Raw genomic sequence first — 25,174 nt, forward strand, 5'->3', positions numbered from 1 at the left:
TTCAGGACTTATACAATCTCAATAAACTGAAAAGTAAGAGGTCACTCCATCTTATTCCTGTGATTGCATCAGATCTGGAACAACTGTGACCTATTGTGCTTCAGATTCCTCTCATTAACACCAAAGAGAGAATAATACAATTATTTGGATTGATTTGAGTTAGTGGTGGAAATAAACAATTCTTAAATTACCTTTAGAGATTCCCAGTGCCCTTTACAATGTCCAAATATGCTGGTACATGCAAATAATCAAATATTTTTGTCTTTGCCTTCCTTCTCCATTAAGTTGAATTAAATAATCAGCCCTTTTTATTTTGTTCTCCAAGGTACTAGATGCTATAGACCTCCCTGACCTATTACATTTTCCTCATATTTTGTGCTTTTATTTAAATGAATCATAGTTTATTCCTTCATCCAAAGGTATTCCTTCATCCAAAGGAATCCCTAACATCAGACATAGGAATAGTCAAAGTCCATTTCTGCATCTTTTACTCCTTTAGAATAATGATTTATAAAATTTGGTTTATATTATTAAAATTATTTAATATTTAAAATATTAAAAAATTTTAATAAAGAAGTACATAAATGAAAATTTCACTTCCTGCAGTGGATTCTGTATCCTACAGCTGGCATTAGAAATGAGAAGAAACTTGGACAAACAGACCTAGATTATTGTTGAGATCTTATTTCCCCTTCTTTCTCTTTTCTTTCCCTCCCATCTCCTTCCCTTCCCTTTTCTTCCTATCATTTTAACCTTTTTATATGAGAATTTGGAAATAGGCACAACAGAGAGAAAATAGTACAATGATCAATACTGTACTCATTACTCATCTTCAAAAGTTTTCAATAAGTATACTTCTTATCCAAGCACAAAACACAGGCATTATACATCTTTAAAAGAAAAGACTTATTTTCCTTATCCTAACCAAAATGCCTTTATCACAGCTAAATATAGAACTCCTTTAAATCACTGGTGATAGTTAATTCAATATCAATCTGACTGGGCTACAGGTGCCCAGATATTTAGTTCAACATTTTTTTGGGTGTTTCCGTGAGGATGTCTTTAGATGAGATTAACATTTATATAGGCAGAAAAGCAGACTGCCCTCCTGATGTGAGTAGACCTAAATTAATCATGTGAAGGTCTGAATAGAACAGAAAGTCTGACAGTTTGATAGTCTCCCCCACGCTCACCCTAGGTAAGAGAGAATTCTTATGACTGATGTCCCACAATGTGGGACATTGGCTTGTTTCCTAGTCTATGGATTCCAGCCTAAATGTTGTTTCTTTCTGGGTCTCAAGCTTCTTGGCCTTTGGACAGGAACTCTACCACTGGCTTTCTGAGTCAGACTGGAACTAAGCCATCAGCGTTTCTGCGTCTCCAGATTGATGATTCATCCTGCAGATCCTGAAACTGTCCTGTTTCCAATTCACATGAGGCAATTCCTTACTACAGACAGAAAGTGAAGCACACTCCTGTTAAAACTTGTAAGTTGAAAAGTTAATGAGCTCCCATTTTGACTCAGGCTTCCACATCTACAAAACAAAAAGCACATAAAAAAACCCATCTTGTCTTACCCCTCCTTTCCTCTTATATATCATTCTCACTCCCTTTCCCTCCCACCTCTCATCCCTGTTTAATGTAAATCTTCTTCTCAATACATCAGACACTAGAAAAGCAATATGTCAATCAATGGAAGGGTAACTGATGTGATATAGCAATTTGTATACGGGGTAAAGTTGGGAGTTCATAACCCACTTGAATCAAACTGTGAAAGATGATGTATTAAGAACTGTGTAATGTTTTGAACGACCAACAATAAAAAAAAAAGAAAAAAAAGAAAAAGCAAAAATAAATAAATAAAATAGAAAAAAAAATCATCTATTTGGCCTTCCTCATGCAGATGGAGTGAGTGTAAGAGGTAACCTCACATGAGTAAAGAGCTGATAAAGTATCAAAGAGTAAAGAAATGTCTATGTCAATAGCATCATCATCTTCTTCCTCCAAGGAAACCTTCCTCCTTTGTGTATTTGAAACCAGAGTCTTAGTCTCAGATACAAAGTGCACTATCAATGCCAAGCTGTGCTGTCTTATTAAAATGAAGCACATGCATTACATAGTCTTGGATCAGAAGTAATTCTGTCAGTTGAACACATGCTCAAAAGCCGAAAAGATTGATCCTCTCGAGGTCACTGCCTCCGAAACTCACCCAGTACTATTGAGGTAGCTCTGTCCAATGCTGCAGTCCTTTGAGAGAGAGGATGGATTGAACCAAAATGCTGGCAGGCACTGCCCATTGCTGTGCCACTCATAGCCATAGTCACTGTGGGGGAAAGAGCCAAGATAAACCTTTCAGTAGGTGGAAAATGACTCAGAACAATTTCATGTTAGTCCACAGCCACCTTCTACCCCAGTCAGTCAAAAGGATGTATTCCTTAAATCAATAACTTAAAAATGGAACTTGCCTCTCATAGACTATCTATCAACAATCCATGAAAACCTCCTTCAGAATCGATAATTCCATTTAAGCACCTTTAAGTTAAAATAGTGGATTGTGTTCTCATTAGAAAGAAACACTGAATGTAATTAGAAACCAGGCAGTGGTGGAAGCTGGAGCTCTAGACATGACTCCTCCATAGAGTTTAATACAGCCACATGTGGCACAGGCTTCATTACAGGTGATGTCTTTGGGATGTTCTTCCAAGACATCTGGATTTACCGACTGGAGCAGAGCCAGGTTTCCCTGTGCACAAACCATATGTTTTAAAGTCACGGCCAAAAAAATGTCCTTCAGAAGTGTCTAGAGCATCCCCTTAGGAAAAGTTTTGTCCCAGGTAGTAATTGCTGCCAGTTGGGACTAACAGCTCTATAACTTCTCTCTGGTTTGGAAACTGTCTGTCTTCTCTCCCAGTCCTCTGTCCTTGCTTCCAGGGGCCTCTGAGTGGCCTGATATTCTTGGCTTCTGGGAGATGAAACCAGGCACAGAGGATGACAACAAATTGCACCTCTGCATGCACAGACAAATTACAGGCAGCAATCAGCAAGCATTAGTAGGAATTGGCCCATCTGTGTAATGGAGGTGAGATGCTGGCACATGAGGGGTGGGAAGGAAGACATCGGCTGAGCTCAGGGGCCTGTCTCCAGGCAGCTGGTACTTAGAATTCTGCACATACCAGCTAGATTTGGTGCTGGTTCAACACAGCATGAATAGTAAGACTTCAGAATCACTGCCTCCAGGACACCCAGTGCTCACTTCAAGGAATTACATTAAAAATGCTGGAGCATGCCTGGCAAGGTCACCTGGGGCAATGGCCAGGGAACCAAGCTAAAAGGGAACATTTAGTAACAACACTTTTCATTACATTGCAGTCAGGTGGAATCACTGAAACCCCAGCCACCAGTAAAAGCCCAACAACGTCATGGTGAGCCTTCCAAAATATTTTCACAAATCATGCAGTTCCCCCAAATCCCATCTGACCAGAAAAACCTTACAATGGCCTTGTTCATGATTAATTTTCTTCTTGTCTAAATGCAGTTCACCTGGTGAGATGATGACAGATCCCCTTCACAAATGAATGCAAGGATGGGGCCAAGGGATAGGGAAGGAGAGAAGCCTGGTTGCTTTCCTTATCCTGGGTTTCCCCCACTCTGGAGTAGCTTTCAACTGAACATGAAGAACAGGAACAACATGCTGGTTTATTTTGGAACCTTGCAGAAAATAAACCTAAGAAGTGTCTCCAGGAGAAACTAGGGGATTGGGGTCTCTCTTCTTACTTATCCTCTTAAATTTTCTACCAGAGAATAACTTTGCTCTCTGAAAACAAATGACTGTTACATAAGGCCAAAGCTAAGCTGGTAGTGTAACATGCTGACTTCCTCTGCAAATCCTCCTTGAATAAAGTGCATGATGGAAAAGAGGGTTGTGATGACTGACTTAAAAACCCATGGTAAGATTTCTTATAAATGTATTTCAGGATGTCAGTGCCAAAGTGCAGGACAGGTATAAAATTATAAAATTTTTGTCACTTTATTAGTGTAATGTTACACTGACTACAACAGAAGTCACTGTTGGGGAGGCTCCTGTGGAAGTCCTTATGAGCTAAAGTCATTGCAGCTCTATTGCCTTGGCTGACCCCAAAGAGATACGGCACTGGTTCTTTTTTAATTATTTATTTTTTGGTTCTAGAGATTGAACTCAGAAAGCCTAACCACTGAGCCACATCCTCAGCCCCTTTATATATATATATATATATATAGATAGATAGATAGATAGATAGATAGATAGATAGATAGATATAGATATAGATATAAAATTAGAGACAGGGTCTCACTGAGTTACTTAGGGCTTCACTAAGTTTCTGAGGCTGGCTTTGAACTCACAATCCCCTTGCCTCAGCCTCCTGAGTCACTGGGATCACAGGTGTGCACCACTGTGCCCAGATGACTTGCCTTATCCATCAATAAAGGGGATAGCTATGGATAGTTGTCAGACCACTGGAGCACAGTTTTGCCAGGCCTTCCCAGTACTACTCATTCAGAGAACATCTCCTACTGTTAGAGAAGACAAAATTCTTCTAAAATATGATTATACACACACACACACACACACACACACACACACACACACAATGTCTCAGTTTGATCACTGATATTTTGATGATCAGGTATTTGACCTGTGATGGTTACACAGTTAGAAATAAATTGTTAAATACCTGAATAAAGCTCTTATCCAGGTCACATTTCAATTGTTCAACATCTACATACCTATTTAGTGATTGTTTTCTCTAAAGTAAAAAATACACACACACACACACACAAATGCATAACTATATACAACAGAAATACAGAAGAAGAGGAAAATAAATAACATAAAATGTGATAGAGATAATTACAAATGGAATAATTATTTACCATTAATAATTTGTCAACCTTACCTGACCACTAAACACTGACTAAGAATAAAGTGAAGGTACTCATCCTTGGTCCCTTAAGCAAAGTTTCTGCTTAGCAAATGTTCCAGCAAGAATTCTACAGCACTCTGAGTTTTGTTTAAACCTCTCAAAGTCTCAGTACTTCTCCAGTTTTAACTAGCTTCTTTACCAGTTCAAAGATTCATAATGCCATCAAAGCCATCCTGACAGTGAGCTCACAAATGTCTTCCACATCTCTATTAGCTGTATTCAGCTGACCACTGATTGAAAATTTTCAGAGATAGAGAATTTACGCATTATAAGACTATCATTTACTACTGAAAACCCTGGATTCCAGAAAGAATTTATCTAGACTTTATCTTTGTACCCTGCAAAGTCCAATTATTGTTTTCAGATTTGCTGTCCAAAGTAACATAGGATAGATCTAGCTTCTCTTTTTGACCAAAGTATCCATCAACTCTATGAAGATAATTACCAACTATCTTCTTAATCCTCTTTAAATCTAAAGAAATGCCTGATTTTGTCATCACATAGGCACATAGCTAGTAACCATAATGTCCCCAAGAGATAATCTTATAAGAATCTGAGGTTTGCCATGAGCCCTACATAGGTCACTCACTACTATTTCCAATCTAAACTCTCTTCAAGGGCCATGTGTATTTGAAATATAGAATGACTCCATGGAATAATGGTGCCAGCTCACCAGTCAAAATCAGCTTCTGTGCAAACACAGGGTTCAGATTCCATAGCTCCTGCATATTTTCCTTGCATACAGTTCCGCTCAGATTTTCGCTTCTTGTATATCCTCTTGGCTCCCATGATGCATGCTTCCCCCTGTGAGCAGACAACCATCACACACAGCTGGGCACATAGCTTGTATGTTTCCTGTTCCATTTTAGAGAAGGTTAGGGAGATATTCACAAACCTTAGTGTAATACAGATTCTGGTGTGGTACTTTGTGCTAACAGCATTTTGTTTTTGATGTCTATCATAATATGTGACTATAAAGATAATCCTAAGAAGTACTGGAATTTGTCTAATAAATTCCTAACTCTTCATGTGTTTAACAAACTGGTACTGGGGGAGGGTTACATCTTAGTGCTACAGAGGACACACAGATAATTAAGACAGATTATAACTAGTTGGCAAACCAGTAGTAATTAAGTTCAATTCTCTTCTAACAAAAGATTTATACAGTTGGTCATTTATGAGCATACGAAATACGAGTGTTGCTAAGAAATGTAAAGAACCATTTTGTCCCGATTTATTATGCTTCTGCCCACACATCTTTATAGCACTGATTTTATGTTCATCTACTAGACAAACAAGAGAACTAAATTCAGTGTTTTACATGAAATAAATAAAAGCTTTGAATATCACAATGCTTATGCATCCCAAAGGGGAAAATAGCAGCAATGTAAGTGAGCGATAATTTTATTATTGAGCCACTGAATAGGGAGGGTGTTTCTAGCTAATACAGCGCCCACTGTCAAACATAGCTTCTTTTGTGCTTCTGAACAACGAGGGCAGAATTGTGTTTAATTGGTTCTAGGCTGTCTTTCCTGAGGCTCCATTACACATCTTCATGCAAATGCAATCCTTAGTCCAGGTTTGGAACCTACCATGTTTCACTGCCTGAACAAAGTGATGGCTTTGTAATAAGAGCTTCCACTAGATCCTCAGAGAGGCCTGTAGAAATGGCTCCCACCATAGAAAATTAAAGGGACATTTTCATCCAAGCCTTTTGATGTGAACTGAATAAATAAGAGGCCAGGATGTAGTAAAGTTTCCTATTCATAATTCTGTATTTTTATACTTTGAGTACCTTAGAAGGAGGCAAGAAGTACTATGTATTCCCAGGGAATCCAGGAAATGGACAGGAAGGGTTTTTCTGGAATTGCTTAGGGAGCATTAATTTGTTATTTTATGCATTGCCTCTGTCTGAAACGGTAGATAAAATGGAAGATCTTTTCCTTACCCTGCCCCCACTGTATGACATGCTCAGATAAATTATGTTTGAATCTCAGTGCTGAGTTGGTATTTTGAGTTGTAAGTCTAAGCCAAGCACATTTGAATTTTATCTCATTATATTCTAGCATAATACAACAGAAATAACTTCAAAACAAGATATAAATGTTGAGTTTGTTCAATGCTGTGTCATGCAAATTATGTAAGAACGAATGAAAGGAAGAAATGGGCATTTTGGCCTAGAGATCTCCAGTTTCTAAGCCTGAAGGACGGGCTTTCCTTGATCACCTCTCATGCCCCCTGCCCAGGGCTCAGTCTCAGCTGTCTTCCCCTTACCTGGCTGTGTAGCTGCCAAGGCCTGTAGTCCTCCTCGGCACACCATCTGTCGAAAATGGACTTGTAGTTCACTTTAACCAGCTGCCATTCAGAGCGGTGGCTGAAGTATCCAAACACTCTACAGGGTTCATGATGATAAAAGTAAACACGATAATCACAAGGGCAACAGTATTGACAAGAGCTTGCATTTGTTGTGTTAACTCTGAACCTGGTGTTCACAGGGGTGTCATGTGTCATGCCAGGCACATTACATGGGTCAAAGCTTTTAATTGTCCAAATACATTTATGAAGAGGATACCATTATGGGCTCCTCATTGAAGATAGATAACTTGAGGCTCAAAGAGGTTCATCCGAACCAAATTCAAGCCACTAATCATGGGTACAGATGGATCTCAGTGTATTTAACTTAAGAGTCCACTTGTATATGTTTTACCACAACAATAATTGACAAAAATGACAGAGAAAACAGTCACAAGAAGTGCAATCTAGGTGATCCAAGATTATACTTGAAAATTTTAGAGCTAATATACCCTTTTTTTGTTGTTTGTTTGTTTTCTTTGTTTGTTTCCATGCTATTTGGTGTTTCCACCAGTCCCTAGGGAAGTAGACACCACAGCCAAATGGTAATGGCGTGCTCCTACATTGAACATTCTACTCTCCCTACTCAGAGACTCAGGTGTTTAATGCAGTGATTGAATCAACAATCATATGTGTAGATAAAAGCCACAAAGTGGCAAATATAAAAACTGAATAAAAGCAAATTATGGAATATATTGCTAATATAGCTATGTTTCCCATGAGCAAAAGCATAGCTATTAGGCATATTAAATTTTTCTTGATGTTTTCTATCATTGAAAAAAAGTGCAGTATGGGGTTAGAAAACAAGCCAATTATTTACTTTGATTTTGAAATTTTCAATGATGATAGGATCAACTACTTTGAAACCTTCCTTTTCTGTTTTCCCATGGCCAATTTTCTAGGGGAAGGAAATATCACAGTTTCGTATTCCAAGTTCAAAGCCCATATTTTTAAACCCATAGGCAGCCGAGTCATTAATCAAGTCTTTCACAAATTAATGATCATCACTTTTCAGACAAGAATGAATGTAAATGCAATTTCACAAGAACAGATTGTTCTCATGGTTTTCCTAATATACCTCACAATTGGGTTAGGTAAAGAGCCATAGAAAATAAAATCCCTCATGGGGTTTTGATCAAATGCTGTGTTCTGACTGAAATAGAAATTATACTTAGATGCCTGAGACTTTCTGCATATACACTCTGCTTATATTAAAATTTTAAATGCATAGTTTTATTTGCTCCTGAAATAATTCCTTCTAATTTCCCTAACTCATTGAATATAGAAAGAAAAGAGCTTTTCTCTTCTGCTACCACCCCCAGTCTGAGTCTCCACAAACCTATCAGAGCCAAGAAAATGATTGCCCACATTTTTTTTCACCTTTTTGCTAGGGACTCCTGTAGCAGGGGGCACTGACTGTGATAACAACCTCAAACCTAACAGCAGCAAATCAAAGCAGACTCAGATATAAAACATCTTTCTGGATTTACTCTCCTGTATTAAGGCTGAACCGTACCATAGCTTTCCACTTACATTATGATTAGTGTTTCTTCTCCCAGTTCACCCAGAACCCCATCCACAAAAAGTGGAATAGAAGTGAAACTGTATTTGCTCCAAGATCTCCCTTTGTCAAAACTCAACCTAGTGATAGAGGAAAACAACAGTGAAGGATCTCAAGAGAACCCTTCAAGTTCCAAGTTCCTATTTGATAAATCCACAGGTATTCTGTTTTTCCTTTTTTGGGAAAAATTCCATCAGTTCTAATTTGAAAAAAATGTTCACTTATAAATGTCTTTACCTCCAGGTCCTAATTAAGAATTATCTTTATTAAATAACAAAAGAAATAAAACTGCACAAGAATTTGCTAAACTCAAAAGATTTGTTTGAGACTTTTTTAAAATTTATTTTTTAGTTGTAGTTGGACAAAACACCTTTATTTCACTTATTTTTATGTGGTACTGAGAATCAAACCCAGGGTCTCACACATGCAAGGTGAGCGCTCTACCGCTGAACCATAACCCCAGCCTGAGACTTTTATTTAAAAAAAACCACGTAGTATGTTTTAGGATTCTTGTGTAGCATGTACCACTGCTAAATAAGTTCCTAGACTTGAACCAAATTGAACAATTTTTATGCTATTTAAACTTCTGCAATACAACCCAGGGCCTTTTCTTACCTGCCTCCAAGTGTTCCCTGCATCTGAAGAGACAAACATACTGATGTCGCTGTCTGACAGTTCAGAACCTATATTACCTAGAAAGAGCACATCACCATTAGTGAAAAGAACTTTCCACAAAAACTAACAATGGCCTAGATCAGCAGTCTGCATGGCCTGAGAAGGATTTTTGACTGCAAGCATTTTGTCCAAGCAGGGGTTTTCAACATACTTGCTTCAGGGTTAATGGTTTAGGTGCCTTTGAAAATATTTCTAGCCTGCTCATTAAATTCCAACCACGGATATCTAGCTTCTTAAAATCAGCACCATCTACAACAGCAAGCAAAGGAGACAAGCTTCTTACCTGAAGCAACTATGATGCTTGGAGCTGTGTCTCTGCTGGCAATGATTCCTGATGTGTAGGGATTCTTAGAGACTTTCAGGTGAAGGTGTAGTGAGCAATAGGGCTACACAGGGAAGAAATGAGAGTCATAACAGCACAAAAGCTAATGGTCACTTAAAGCTCCAATTCAGAGCATTCATGCATCCATCTATCTGTCCATCCCATCAGCCCATCTATCTTTCCCCATCCCTGTGTCCTCTTACCACCCATTCGTCCACCCAACTACCACCTTGCATTCCACAAATATCTAGTGTCTTATAAGTGTAAGACAATTGCCAAGTTTGCAAGAATAGAAAGCTCCTTCACTGTAGGTGTAATTTGCTGATATAAGTGCCAATTTGGTAGTTTGATGAGTATTTAAGTATTATATACATAAAACTCTAGAGGAAGTTTAATACAGGGTTGCAAAGCCTCAAATTTGGACATTTGAGAGGTTACAATTCAAGTAGAAAACATGAGATCTTTCTATTTACTACTATAAAGAGAGAGTATTTTAACAGCCATAAGATAAATACAGACAACACATTATATGAGATTCTAGAAAGTGAGGAGGCACAGTCCAACTTTGGATTGGGCAGGGGGAGTTCCTAAGAGAAAATGGTGGATGAGTAGGCTTTGAACTGTGGGCAAGATGTTCAGACATGGGGAACATCAATAACAAAGCAGAAGAGTTGCAGGGTATAGCCAGGTACGATTAAGAGGAGAAATGGAATCTGAAGCCAGAAAAGGTTGAGTCAGGCCAGGAGAACTTTGAAAAATTCAGCTGGCATCTTTTAGTCATTCTTCAGTTGAGATCCCAATCTTAGTTGGGAAAAGACTGTGTGACATGTACCCATGTCCTAACATTCGCCAAGCAACAGACACAATGTCTCTATTAAAATTCCAAAGTTGGCCTGCACCTCCTTACCTTCTAGAATCCGTTTTATTCAATACAGCAGTCATACTTGTAGACAAAATGCACTAGTAACAAAAATTTAAATGAAAATATGAGGGGTTTGTTTATCTATGTCTGAAAACCTTGATCAAGTTCCCTGATTAAGATATCAACAGCTTTCCAAAAAAAAAAAAAAAAAAAGAAAAAAGAGGATAATAAATCTTCTACGAATTTTGTTTAAAATAATCCTTGTACTGAGTTGTCAAAAAATACAAGTTTGTGTTTGAACCTATATTTTTTTTCATCTCCCAGGAAGATTATTTTCTAATCTTATCGACTTGAGTCTTTGGAATCACCAATGTATCTCTGTTATTACTTTTATTCTGCTCTGTAAGTCTCAGCCAACAGATATTCAGAGAACTACAGAGATACAATGATTAAATTTATATAGAATGGAGTAAATGATGAGCTAAAAATGAAACTCAGGAATAAAAGTAACCAAAATCCTGGCAAAATAAAACTGCAGATAGTATGAGAGTGTTTTCCTCACTGTCAACACAGAAAGTAAAACTCCCAAGAAACAATTGATTGGTTTTGTACGAAAATTACACGTAAAACTTTCAAACAACATTTTACTTTATAATGCTCTGTAAAAGTAAGAAAGATAGCCCCTCTAAAAAAGAAACACCAGAGTCATGTATCTGGCATCCTTTTGTCCAAGAGGAAGACTAGAATAGATACTGCTAAATGCTGTAGATGTCCCAGGTCAGTATTGCCCAATGCTCAGCCAACATTAAGACAGAATAGAGTGGGTGCATTCATCATATTCTCCGTGAACATTTTCCTGACAACTGCAGCTTATCAGAAAAGCCTCCCCTTCTCTGATAAACTACAATTTATTTTATGATGCACAATCCTGAGTAACCTATTTCAGGTATGGTACAGTTTTATCTCCTAAAGAGACACTCTACAAATGAAGAAAGCACGTCAACTGCTTCTTTGCATCTTCTGTGGAATTGTGCATAGAATCCAATAAAAAGATGAATCAATAAAAGGATGTAATATCAAGTACTGCCTTTTTTTAAATTGGGGCATGGAAGACATTGATTAACTATTCTACTCAGAACAATGCCAGAGGTACATGGAATTGATCACAAATCATACAATCTGAGTAATGTGACCATTTCCATGGCATCCCAAGAAGCATACTGGAGTTGGGCATCATAAATAGACATCTAGGCTTAATGCAAAGCCGCCTGCACTTTCTAAGAGTGTAGAAATTTCCTGCATTGGGGAATACCAAGCTTGCAATCTTGAGCCAGCTGCTGCCACAGCTGGAAGACTGTGGAACTCAGTTGCCACTTGAGCCAAGGATTATTTGGTGTGGGAAACTTGCCATTACAAAGGAAACAGGACGTTTTCAATTGGCTGCTCTGTTGCTATGGTGTTCAGCGGACCAAGACATATTGATTGGAGAGGAAAAGACACCAGTTTGCACAGTAGCATTAGAAACGATCTTTTTGGTGCATATTTTCTCCACTCTCACATTTGTAGTACTGGATTGCCCCCAGCTGGTACATGGAGAATATTCTGTGGTTTTCTTTTTCCCCCTTTCTTTCATATTATTTTTCAAAGCATTTACATAGTCTACCCAAATATGTGAAGAAAAACAATGTTAAGTGATTGTCACTTTTTAATTTAAACTTCTGTACCTGCTTTGGACATCTGTCAAAAAGTTAAAAGTCATCAAAGTTAAAACTAATTGAGAAATTTTATTATAATGACTATCAAGTGACTCCAAGTTCCTGCAGGACACAAGACCAGGCTCTGGGATTCGCATGAACAGTTTACAATTCAGAGACACTTTTCCCAACAGCAACCCACCACCCCCGCCCCCAGTCCTAAAGATTAAACCTAGGCTTTCACAGATGATAGACAAGGTCTTTGCCACTGAGCTACATCCCCAGATATTTTTACATTTCATTTTGAGACAATAGTCTCACTACATTGCCCAGGATGGTCTTGAACTTGCAATCATCCTGCCACAGACTGCAGGGTAGATGGGATTACATGTGCAGGCCACCATGTCCTGCTCTTTCCTGCCTTCTTTTATCAAGTTAGCAAGCAGGCCCTGTACACCTACCTACCCTATGTTAATGGTCACAGATGTTGCTATATTTTCAGGGTTGTCTCAAATGCAACAAATTCAAAGCATAGCTTGCTCCAAGAGCAGTTCTCTGTATCTCTTCTATTTCCATATTTAAAAAAATAAAATGAAAGAGAAATCAATAGAGCAGAGAAAAGGGATGAGAGAGGGGGTATAGAGGAGGAAATTCCAGAAGTAGTGGGAAATAATATTGTCCAAATTATGTTGTTATATCTTGTGCACGTACAAAGAGTAACAACAAATCCCACCACTATGTACAACTGCAATGCACCAATAAAAAGTGTGAAAAAAAGAAAAAATGCAAAAACTTTGAAAAAAAATACAGGAATGCATACTGAAACCACCAATGACCTGGCAGCTGATTTACAGAGGGTGGAGGGACCAGTCACAAGCCTGACTTGCACATATGCATGAGCCATGGCACATCATCAATTGGTCAATTCTAGGAACAATTGGATCCTTAGTCTTTAATCTTTTCAGGGTCAGGTATAATGTTTGAAAATCTAATACAAATTAAGGATCACATAAAAGCACAAGGACAAGCACACAGCTTCCATTCAATTCCAGGGAGCTCACAAACCCTGAAAGCCCATTGGTGGACTTCTAGGTTCTAAAACGACCTTTCTTCTTTTATGTTTTATTTTAACTGACGAGATATTTTGGCCATGGCAAGTATTCCATAAATGTCTGCTAGATTTAATTGAACCACAACTAGTTTTTCACCTCAAATACTGATCATTTACTTCTCCTGTCTAATGGAAGCATTGTGCCCTTTGATGGACAGCTCCCCATTCATCCACCATCTGTCCTCTGCTCCTCAGAGTCTGAGTGTTTCAGCTTCTACATATAAATGAGAACATGTGGTAATTGTCTTTTTGTACCTGGATTATTTCACTTAGCATAATGTTTTCCAGGTGAATCATTAATTATCTACCCTGTTTTAGGCACTCTCATGGCCAATGGGGAATTACCAAATGACAGAAGACATTTCTACACTATGAAATAAACGAACTTAACAAATGGTTAGAGAGTATTTGAGAGTCAATCAGCTTAAAATTCTTTTTCCTTCCAACCTCTATAACAGCCTTTAGATACTATCTTCACAGTGCCTTTTCCCCAAAACTACTGATCTGAATATTGTACTGAAAGGATTGATCAGAATTTCATAAATAACAAGGCAGCAAGCAAATCTCCAAATACCTATAACCACCTCACCCCAATACACCCATTTATGTGTAGTTTCTGACTCTGAATTGGAGCTAGGACTCATTAGCTCTTCAGTAAAGGTTTAATAGCAAAGATGAGGGAGGCCCTCAGTCAATGGGCTGGGTGTGGGGTGTTCGGTTCTATTCCAAACCAGCACCACAAGTGGTGTCACACACAGCGCAGTGAGGTGGAAAGCAGAGTCATGAATCTCTTGGGGCAACTGCCTGCTCAGTTCCAGTAAAATGCTGCCAAAGGAATCCATAAAGAAGTCAGGGCCCCTCTGCATGAAACACTGCACCTTCCCCAGGGGACCAAGGATTTGTCACAGGCTCAGTTCAGCTCACATCTTGCCTCTTGGGAGCCCGATCCCGGGGCTTCGAGGCCAGTGGACCATGACCTGTAATACCCTACCTAATTGTACAATGCAGTCTTCAGAGGAAAGAAATCCCAGCTGAGTCCTTCAAGCAATCCATCTGAAAGTCCTAAAAATACAGCCCCAAATTACCCTGGATGTCTTATTTCTATAGAATGCATTTTCCCAGGAACATTCCATTTGGGGCTGTAATTCTGAACTTGTTCCACATTTGTAACAGCCCTGCTGGAAAAAAATCTCCGTTCTAATCACTAGGCTGTGCTTTCGGTGATACTGTCACTTTCCAAGTTCTCACAATCTAAAATCACTTTTTAACTCCTCTCTGCCAACCAGCTCCTGAGCCTAAAGAAGGTTTTTAACAGTCTGGGTCTCCTGTAGCTCAAAGATTTTCCTTCCTATTTTGTGGCCTTTGGCAGATTTTTAAAAAATGATTTTGGTCTCTCCTTCCCACCCCTTTGACATTTTACCTTCCTCAGTCAAGCTACCTGTTTTTTAAGCGTCCATGTTGAAAATGCAGTAAGCAACAGGGTTAATGAAGGAGGAAGGATAAAGGACTCCTGCATACCACACATCTCCATCACAGTAATTCATCTCTCCTCAATCTTAATGAAGATTGTGATTTTGTTGACTTTGAAGCCAACTTGAGCCCAAGAGCTTCAGGAGACGGATGTTACAACAAATCCTTCTTTGTCATCATCCAAGGGAACACATGGCTTCCACTGGAGTCCAAATGTGAAACTCAAACAACACTCTCAAGTATACTCCAAGCATAACTCCCAAACACGGTATGGATGTTGAGCACCTGCCCTGTGGCAGATATGATTCTTGGAGCTGATCTTTTAATGGCCAGAAAGACAGGCACAGTCCCATATTCATGAAACTCACAGTTAACAGGGGGATGTGGATGAGAAAGTCAATGAATATATGTGCTGATTTCAGATAGAGTAGAGGTCATGGGAAAAAAAGAATTAAGATGAATATAACTTTACTGGATTCTCAAGAAAGCTGTTTGAGAAGTAAGAACCTGAATGCCAAGAAAAAACATAATTAACGGAAAGACATTTTTTAAAAAATAATAAGAAATTCAAATACCCCAAGACATAAATGAATACATTATATATATTCATGGTGTGAAAAGAACTCACACCTCTGAACCAGAGCTTCTGTGTAAGGAAGGTGGAGCTAGAGGTTAGAGATCAGGGAGAAATAGACAGAGGCCAGATCATATGGGACCTGTCAGGCATGATAAGGAATTTGAACTAGAAAACCATTTGAATGCTGAAGTTAATGAGAGATATGATGTGGATTTTCAAAAATTTAAGTTGATAACATTTTATGAAATTTGAGAAAAGATAAATCTATTTTAATATTAGGAAGAAGAGTTGGTTTTCTAGGGGTGGGAGTGTGATTCTAATTGCAAAAGAGCCCAGATAGATTTTTAGGGTGATGGAAATATCCCACCTTGATTGTGATAGTAGGTATATACATTTGTCAAACTTCATCAAAGTATTCCCTTAAAGTAGTTGTTTTTATCTCTCTGTTTTACTTCAATAAAGTTGATTTTAAAACAAAAAGTTTGCTTTGTCTATTGTGTGGAGAATGGATTGCCAGATAGAAATGGGGATAGAAAGTTACTGTGGGTCACTGTGGGTCTGGTGACACATGCTTGTGGCTTGGATTAGGATGGTCCCAGCAGGGGTAGGGAAGGAACTAATAGTGTAAGTTTATTTTGGAGGCACAGCAATATGATTTCATGATTCTGGGTTGGGGTGAAGCAGGGAACACTTTGCTGTTAGGTTTTGAATCACTTTTGTTATTTTATTATTACTAGTATTAATTAATTTCTTTTTTTAGTGCTGAAAATAAAACCCAGAGGTGCTTTGTACATACCAGGAAAGTGTTCTACCACTTAGCTAAAAACCTAAGAGCCATTCTATTTTTTAATATGTTTTTAGTTGTAGATGAACACACAATATCTTTATTTATTTTATATAGTGCTGAGGATCAAACCCAGTACCTCACACATGCTAGGCAAGCACTTTACCAGCCTTCTAAGAGCCATTTTTAATGACTCATTTATGAGGCTGAAGAGCCTATAAACCATGTCACATGGTTTATTCTCTCTCATAGGCTCATCTCATTCTCTGCAAAGTACCTGGTGGGAATGGAAGACTGTATTAAGATACTGGAACATTCAATGCATCTTTGACTAAATATCACAATATTCCAACTTAGAATAGCTTAGCTAGGAAGATGGACTTGTTTGGGGGTTTTGTTGCTGTTGTTTGTTTGTTTGTTTTCATGCCACGTGACTGTGCCTTGCATAGTATAGGCATTCAATAAATCGCTATTATATTTACTTAGTCTGTCAACAGCTTTGTGCATTCACTATAACAAATGGCTCTTTTTCTCCCAGTTGCCAGTAATAAGGATGGAAGCTGAGTGGGAGGCTGAATTTTAGACTGCTTCCCTGATGCACAGTGACAACTGTGATATCCTCTGCAACTAATAAGGTCAAGCTCTAGCTGCTGGCGTCTTCTTGAGTAGGAGGGTGACCCACCTACTGCTGTGCAGGATGAACCTGCTAAGTGACCATCCAGGCTTTGTAGGATGGAAGAAGCAAGCCGAGGGAGGATAACATCAAAGTCAGGTTTGTGCAGAGTGTGAACAAGGATAGACAGGCAGGAAGATGACAGGCTGAATATACACGCACCATGCACCAAGCCCTTCCTGCTAAAACTAAGTGGTCTTCTTATATAAACCTAGAGGTTTATATACTGCCTTTCCTTTTCCTTCACTTAAACATAACTTCTGAACTATTTTACAGAAACAAATCATATTAATTTCATGAGACTTTAATCCGCAATTCATCTCTTTCTTCCTCCTACATTCACTGAGTATCTCTTGGTGCGTCAAGTATGGAGCAGGCCTCAGAGCTACTAAGAGTGATAAGATGTGACCCTATGATCTTTCATTTATTAACTTAACCTCACTCAAATAGAGAAGTATTGACTGAACACTCCTTGAAGGCAAGAACCATCTTTGATCCTTCTCTTGGATACCATGATATCATTAAATATATAGAAAATTTACACTGTGCCCAAAGGTAAGATAATTAAAAGAAAAGCATAGTTCAAGCAGGGGTCAGAAATTGTTTTTCAGTGGGCTATAAAGTAAATATCTTAGGCTTTGTTGGCCATATTCTGTCAGGACGACTTGATTCTACCTTTGTAGAGTGAAAGTAGCCATAGACAACACAGACAAGAAAAAACATGATTGTGTTTTTTCAACAGTGAAATATTGTTTAGAAAAACACAATGGGTCATATTTTTCCACAGGCCATCGATTCTCTCAGCCCAAGCTTTATAGACTAAGACAAATGAGTGGAACATAATATAAAGAAAATAAACGGGTTTAAATTGGTAATATTTAACCCTTTTTTTGAGGCATAAACTTATCTCAAAATGCAAGCAAACCTTACCACGGGAATCTGTCACACAATTCTGCATTCAATTCATCAGTTTTGCAGCTAAATGTATTCCTCATTAGAACTGTAATGGGATTTTTTACAAGAAAGTAAGAATATTTATGGGACACTCTCATGAAAGATGAATATGATCATATTCTGCCTGAAACTACCAGTTGAGGTCCTGGTCAGGACTCTGCTTATAGGGCAGTAAATGTTCATTAGAAGAAGGGTGCACTTTAGCATGCATGAGACCCTAGGTTCAATTCAAAAAGAAAGAAACAAACAAAAATCCCCCAAACAAACAAACAACAAAAAAAAACTGGGGGAAATAAAGATCCTGGTCATGAGCACAAGACTGATCATATGCTCTTATCTCCTTGGCCCATCACAAAGGCAGCCCTGAGATTCTTTTCTGCAAACTCTGCCTTTACGCCCTTTCCTGCCCATTTTGTTCATCAACTGAACAAACATCCCAGAACTAGCCTCATCCTCTTATTAAAGGCACTTCCAGGCCTTCTCTGTGGGGGTGCTCTACTCCACCAAGAAGACTCACCAGCAAGCAATGTACAGGGTCCCCTCTGAGATCTGTGTCTGGTGCCTGCAGCAAACGCCAGTCTCTGCCTTTGTTGTATGTGATGAAGGTCTTCACTTGGTTGTCAATCTTCTTGTTAGCCAAGAACATTCCCTTTATCCCTGCTACCTGGGAAAAATGGACATGGCTGAAAAATACATCAATTTGAGAAGAAGAGACATCTTTGTTCACCTTTTTTTTTTAAGCAAGCTGTCAAATTTCAGCCAAGAGCATTTGTCTTGGAAGAAACACAGGGTGAGAATGGAGGTGGGCAGATGATGCTTAGGTATGACTCCCCAGATAGTTGGACAGAAAGCAGCAGATCAGCCCCTTGTTGTATAGGAATCATAATACAAGTTTGACAGAAGCTTATTATTACTCTAAGGTAGGTAGGCAGCAGCCTTTAGTTGCCAGGAGATAAACTCTGGTTGCACTCAGTTCTGTTACTTTCCAAGTGCTCAATAAAGAAACACTACTTTTATTGTAAGCTAGACTAGCACCCAGAGTCTTAAATATTTTGTATCTCATTTAATCCTGTTAACAGTCCTCCTGGGGGAAAAAATCACTCTATTCTTTATTCCACATATGAGATCTCAGGCTTATCCAGAGTTACACTTTCCCAAGTTACACTAAGGACACACAGTATATACCTAGAATTTTTACCCAGAACTCAATGGCTTTAGAGCTTGTGCTCTTAATGACCAAATTACTGAGCCATCTGCAGCCTTGGGCAACTGAGAAGAGTCAAAGATTCTATTATAATAACTGTTGTGATTTTTTTTGGTATAAGATCTCTTTTAATTCACCAAATGCAGTGTACATTTGAGAAAAACCTTAAAACTTAAGAAAACATTGTTTTTCTAAATCACTAATTGATCCCTGTCCATTATAATGGTTTTTTTTCTCACCATTAGCAGTTCTTATCAATTGTTTAACTCTGAGAAGATAACTATTTTCTTTCTTCTATATGTTAAGAAAGAGGTAATAATTGACCAATTGTCAAAATTGTGCAATAACAAGTTATCCACTGTGCACTGAATTTTCAGGTGGTCTGGACTGATCAAACATAGATTTCACCCTGCAGAAAATAATCCCAATCCAGAAATAATGGAGAGCAGTGAAGAAAAGAACTAAAATGTGTTGAGTTGTGCTTTTCATCTCTGCATGTGCAGCATCTCACTTAATGCTCTCAATAACCGAGAGAGAGAGTTCTCATGAGCCACATTTGGAGGATGAGGGAGGGGAGACTTAGATTAAAAGCTACCCGAGACAGGTGCACGGGACATAAATGGATAAGTAAGTATCTCTGAACCTACTTAACTCGGAACCATTGTATTACCAAGTGAATATTTTGAATCAGATGAGTGAAACAATACTATCAAGCACTATCCCAGTCCTTCATAGACAAACTTCAACACTTGCTATCAACCTGTCTTAGGAACTTTTATGGATGAGAAAACTAAGGTGCGGACAAAATGAATGGTTTATGATTACAGAGCGTTGGGTTTCCTACTCAAATCTGTATGACTCTCAAAATTCTTTCAGTAACTATAGCTCCAAATGTGGCAAATCAAAGAGGTTGGGCTTCGATCAATAGAAGACACACGCTTTGCCTTTGCTTTGGACACAGTCAGACTTCATTAGTTTGTACCTGCTGATTTGGCATCTGGGATAATTCAGAGTTGGGCTAAATTTGGAACTACAAGTTTGTTAAACAAATAAATGGTTTAAACGCGTTGCTGAGAGGAATACTTTGAACTATTTAGGAAAAGGAGCTACATTCTGGGCAATCAACAGCAGCTAGGACAATTTCTTGTGCTCTGTCAATCCTCAAAAAAAGAGTTAGGCAGGAGCTATTGGGGCACTCAGACTCCCAATGACACTATGTTAGTTCCAAATTATATCTAGTTATTTGCTATACCAGCTCCATAAGGGCTGCTCACCAGGAGACTCTATATTACTTTTGCATATGTTCAAGCAGCTGTTAGAAACTTAAATATGACCAAACTGCCTGTTCTTTAAAAATGAAATTTCATATATCAGAATTTTCAACAAAGTCATGCTGGTCTTCTCTCTATACCATAACCAGAAATGAGAAACGACTCTGTCTTAGTTAGTCACTCAGTATTCTAGAGGGTTACAATAAGAAATAAAAATGTTACCTAGTCCCATATTTTCATTGCCCAGTTTCCTTCCTGCTCTCTCCTTCTTTTGCCAAGGGCAGCAGAGCAGGGTTATGCATGTGTAGATCTGGTTCACCTGATTTGCAAAAGTGGTGATTTTATTGGGCCCCCACTGCTTGGCATTATCAAATGCTACTTGAGCAGAGAGCTGGGCTTTGTAATTCATCTCTGGCAGCTTGACCTTCACGTTTATCTTGAGGAATAAAAACTTGGCAAAGTAGAGGGAATGTGTATCAACAGAGGCTAGATTTGGAGAGAGTCTGTTTATTTCCCCTCTTACAGACAAGACACTTTTCCATTTGAAGTGTCTTTTATTGTCTTGCTCTCTAGCCTGGTATGCAAAGATGGTCAGCCCTGCTCCTAGGTTCTGTTCCACTCACTCTGCTCTGCCTCTGGGCTTGATCAATCCATCTGTGTTTCCCACTGCAACCTTATTTATGCAGGAGGTACTTTCTTCTAATGCTTTTTAAATAAGATCTCATAATGCCTTTTGTGTTCCTTCTCATTGCAGGCCTATGGATCTCAAAAGGGTCCCAAATGTGAAATTTTGTGGGTATGCATGGGTGTTTATGGGTGTATGTAAGGTGGGGGGGGTCCCACTGAGGATGAAAGAACATATTTATATTGCCAGATGACCTCCTTCTGTGCCCACATTACATGCATGTTTAAGAACTGAGTAAGGGGATGGGGCTATAGCTCAGTGGCAGAGCGCTTGCCTAGCATGCATGAGGCACTGGGTTCGATCCTCAGCACCACATAAAAATAAGCAATGAAATAAAGGCATTCTGTCCATCTACAACTAAAAGAATTGAGTAAAACTGAAGGACAGCAAGGGTGGGGAAATGTAGTATTCCCAGCAGAAGTTCTGCCTTCACATGGACACGGCATTTCCAGCAAAGACACTCCTTTGAAAAAGGTGCAGCACATTGGTGGAAGCTCATCTTCCCTTGGGGAAAGAACTGTTAACTTTTATGCTACTGAATTCTGCAGAAAGACTTCCAAGAGGGCTTGGTGTCTTGAGAAGCTACTGTTCTCTCTTCACTTCTCATATGGATGAATTGGATAAGAGAAATCTCAAAGGTCATGAAAAATTATTTCTTGTTTTTAATATTATAGAAGCCAGGTTATCATTTTTACGAGGTTCTTAATATGAATATGCAATAGCTCAAACCTCAACCTAGTAGAGAGCATTTCAAACATTTACTGTACCTGAGCATGAGCATCTTACAGTGCTGTTTCTTCTTTTCTCTTGCTCTCTTCATGCTTATAGGCCAACCCCAAATTTCTCAGATAACTTCTCAATGTGTCTCTACCTCTACCTCAAGATCCAGCTCTATAACCCTTTCCCAGAAATAAGAACCTCTTTTCATCTTGATTGTCTCTAACGTTTCTCTGTTCTTCCACTTGTTTTGTATAGATATGGCTATATCTTGGTCTCAACAACTGTAGAATCTTCTTATGGATGACAATCTTCCCGTAGACTTCTCTTGTACTCTTTATACTTCTTATCACAAGTTAATTCAACTTTATCTTCTTTTATGAACTCTTACATTACAGTCTCCAACCTTAAGATAATCTTTGGATTGCTGTTCACTTTACCATATTGCTTCTTTAAAATTATTAAAGGTAAAGTCACTTTGTACAATGAGCCCCAATTTTGTTTTCATAAGATAGGTAGTAAGAGTTCTGCATTAGAAGATGTAACAACTACAAAAATAACATAAATTTACTGAATGCTAATAAATAACGAGACATTTCATGAAAAGCTCCTGCAAACATGAGCTCCTGGGTCTCTTGGCGCACTCTGAGTGGAAGAGTCACTTATTCTCATTGTGCTGATGATTGAACTAAGGCTCAGATGTGGACAATCACTTGCCTAATGTCATTCAGCTAGAGAAGCTGAGATCTGGACTCCATTTTTAGTCTAACTCTAGAGTTCATAACACTGTGGCTATATTATTTTTTCAAACTTTTCTCTTACCTGAGTATCCTGAGAGAAATACCATATTGGGATATCATGACAATAGGAAAATACCCTTTAGTCATCCTTCAGTAATGTACTCAACAGTCATTCAGTAAATATTTTCTGAGCATCTTCTATGTGTCATGTACTTTTTTAAGCACTGAGGATAAAACACCTAGATTTTCTAAGCCACTGTCCCTTTATTCAACAGATTTTCTTTTTCTTTTCTTTTTTTTTGAGAATGAGAATGTGCTAGATGTTGGGATTTCTTGATTTAAAGGAAGAACCTCACATACCTTCCTCATTTTTTTGATTCACTCTCTAGATGGTTGTCCCCTGCACCAATGGTTCATGTAGAGGTAATGTTGAGAGCAGCCTTCGGCTGGTATTTTCTTTATTTCTATTCTGATGGTGATTGAGAGATGATTTATTTCCACTCTCTCGACTTAAATAAAAAATCCTAAGTGTCAAAATTTGAGGAGAATTAAAAACAGATGAAAAAGTATGGCAAGAAAGAGAGCATTTTCATAACTGTCATTTCTTTGGGCTTTGTGATGGGATATTTTTATCTTCTAAAGACAAGATCTCAGCCAGAAGAGACACGTACTCAGAAGCAGTCAGGGTTGCCTCTGCAACCAGCAAACTTACTTGATTAAAAAAAAAAGATTTAAATGTTCTTTCTTCCCCTATTCCCCTGATCAAAAGACACTCTCCTCCTGGAGAGACAGGAACCTGTTCTACATCCTGTAATAAGGATGTCTTGAGTTGGACAGCATTCTTTCCCATCTTGTAAGAGGTAGTTTTTCTTCAAGAAGTCACATCAGCAGTACTGGGACTGTTGAATTTTCTCTTTTAAAGACAGGACATGCATAATGTGCTAAAGATGCCACGGCATCCTGCTCACTGGTTATGGCTTTCCTGATGCATGTCATGGCCCATCCATTCGCCCACATTCTTGTGCATTCCGAATCTGTCAGCCAGGTGGCTTCACTCCCAACACAACCTTTCCCACTCAGCTTGGGTGAACTGTCATTGCCCATTAAGCCAAAGGGCTCTTCATCATCATTAATTAATATTCCCTTCCCAAAGGAGGGAGGATATTGTCCAAAGCTGCCACATTCCCTTTCATCATCCACACCACCCAAATACACTGGAATCACATGTCTCAGACACACTTATCACATCCCTTTCGCTCTGGCCACCATCAAGCATGCCGTCTTCTGTTATTTAACTAATACAATGCTATTGGAACTTTTGAGCTATTCAGGAATAGCAATGTCTTAGGACAATTTGCTTCCAGGCTTTTCTTACACACATGCATCCACCACACAAAAATTTGGAGTCATGTGTAAGTACTGCCTTATAAGTCACAAACTTGCTTCTGAAGGTGATGTATAGGTCCGGAGTCATCAACTGCTGATTCTATTCATATTAAATATTCCCTCAGATAGTTTTCTTCTTCCTGTATGGTTTCTTCCACTGCTAGGCAAAGTCTAATGCAATTTTCCTGCCCTGTAATATCTTTCAATCTTGATGCCATTACTCATCTGCAATCAGAAACAATCTTTCAGGGAAGAAACAATATTTCATAGTGAGGAGTTTACAGACGCTCGGATTTAGGTCCTAATTCTGTCACAAACTAGCTTTGAATCCTTGTAAAAATGGTTATATTATCTCAACCTCTATTTACTTAATGAGAGGAGAGTGATTATAGTCCCTCTATATTCCAAAGTTCAAATGTGGATTGAATGGTATAGTTATGGAAGATTATTTCCACAGTGCTTTGTACAAAATTTCCACCCCAAAATATTTGCTATTATTATTATATCTCATATACAACAACCAAAAATATTTCTAATATGTTTACTCTGTAGCCAACTTTTCGGGCTCACATTTCTTCACCATCTTAAACAAGAGACATGTTCAATGTCAAATTCACACTCAGAGAAAATTCTGGAATTTTAATAATTAAACCACAGGAGATTGTTCCCCAACACTTTATCCTCAACATTTTCCCATTTCATTCCCTATACACATGTAGCAGCTAGAGTAAAGGATGGAGTATTTGTAACCAGGTTCTAATGTATGTGCAAACAAAATGGTTTTAATGAGACTTTTGCTTCCTTCTGCATTTCCCATAAGGACCCATCAACAATGTAATTCCTAAGATATGGGCCCATCTACATGCTCATAGCTGAAACAGTTCACCTCTGTTAAAATAGCTTCAAGAGATCGCAGGTACAGAAACAGCAAGTGACTGGCATGCAGAAGCATATAAACAATGAATGGCATCCTCTTTAGTCACCCCCAAATGTGAGCAGATGTGCACTCCGTATATTCCATCCCTGTCTCCCCCATCTCTTATGATGCTCATCTCTGTTCCTTATTAACTCATGTATGGATTTTCTTACTTTTCATTTATCTCTAAGCTCTCATCATTCATTGCAACTCTACTGGGAAATTCATGCTGGATGGCTTTCAGCTTCCTGCTAGCCAG

General features: G+C 38.6%; 1 protein-coding gene across 1 annotated transcript in view; it reads right to left on the bottom strand.

Moving 5' to 3' along the window:
• LOC101978479 (VPS10 domain-containing receptor SorCS1-like) overlaps window positions 1-25,174 on the bottom strand; it is a 67,586-nt gene that overhangs the window by 33,865 nt on the left and 8,547 nt on the right. Inside the window, exons 4-10 of the mRNA XM_078026721.1 lie at window positions 18,514-18,660; window positions 9,833-9,935; window positions 9,490-9,566; window positions 7,766-7,830; window positions 7,236-7,353; window positions 5,635-5,765; window positions 2,210-2,323 (exon numbers count right to left, since the gene is read on the bottom strand). Coding sequence (XP_077882847.1) covers window positions 2,210-2,323; window positions 5,635-5,765; window positions 7,236-7,353; window positions 7,766-7,830; window positions 9,490-9,566; window positions 9,833-9,935; window positions 18,514-18,660 — 755 coding nt within the window. The remainder of the gene's footprint in view (window positions 1-2,209; window positions 2,324-5,634; window positions 5,766-7,235; window positions 7,354-7,765; window positions 7,831-9,489; window positions 9,567-9,832; window positions 9,936-18,513; window positions 18,661-25,174) is intronic.

The sequence above is a fragment of the Ictidomys tridecemlineatus genome, chromosome 2 (assembly GCF_052094955.1).
Source record: "Ictidomys tridecemlineatus isolate mIctTri1 chromosome 2, mIctTri1.hap1, whole genome shotgun sequence".
In the NCBI taxonomy this organism is placed as follows: domain Eukaryota; kingdom Metazoa; phylum Chordata; class Mammalia; order Rodentia; family Sciuridae; genus Ictidomys; species Ictidomys tridecemlineatus.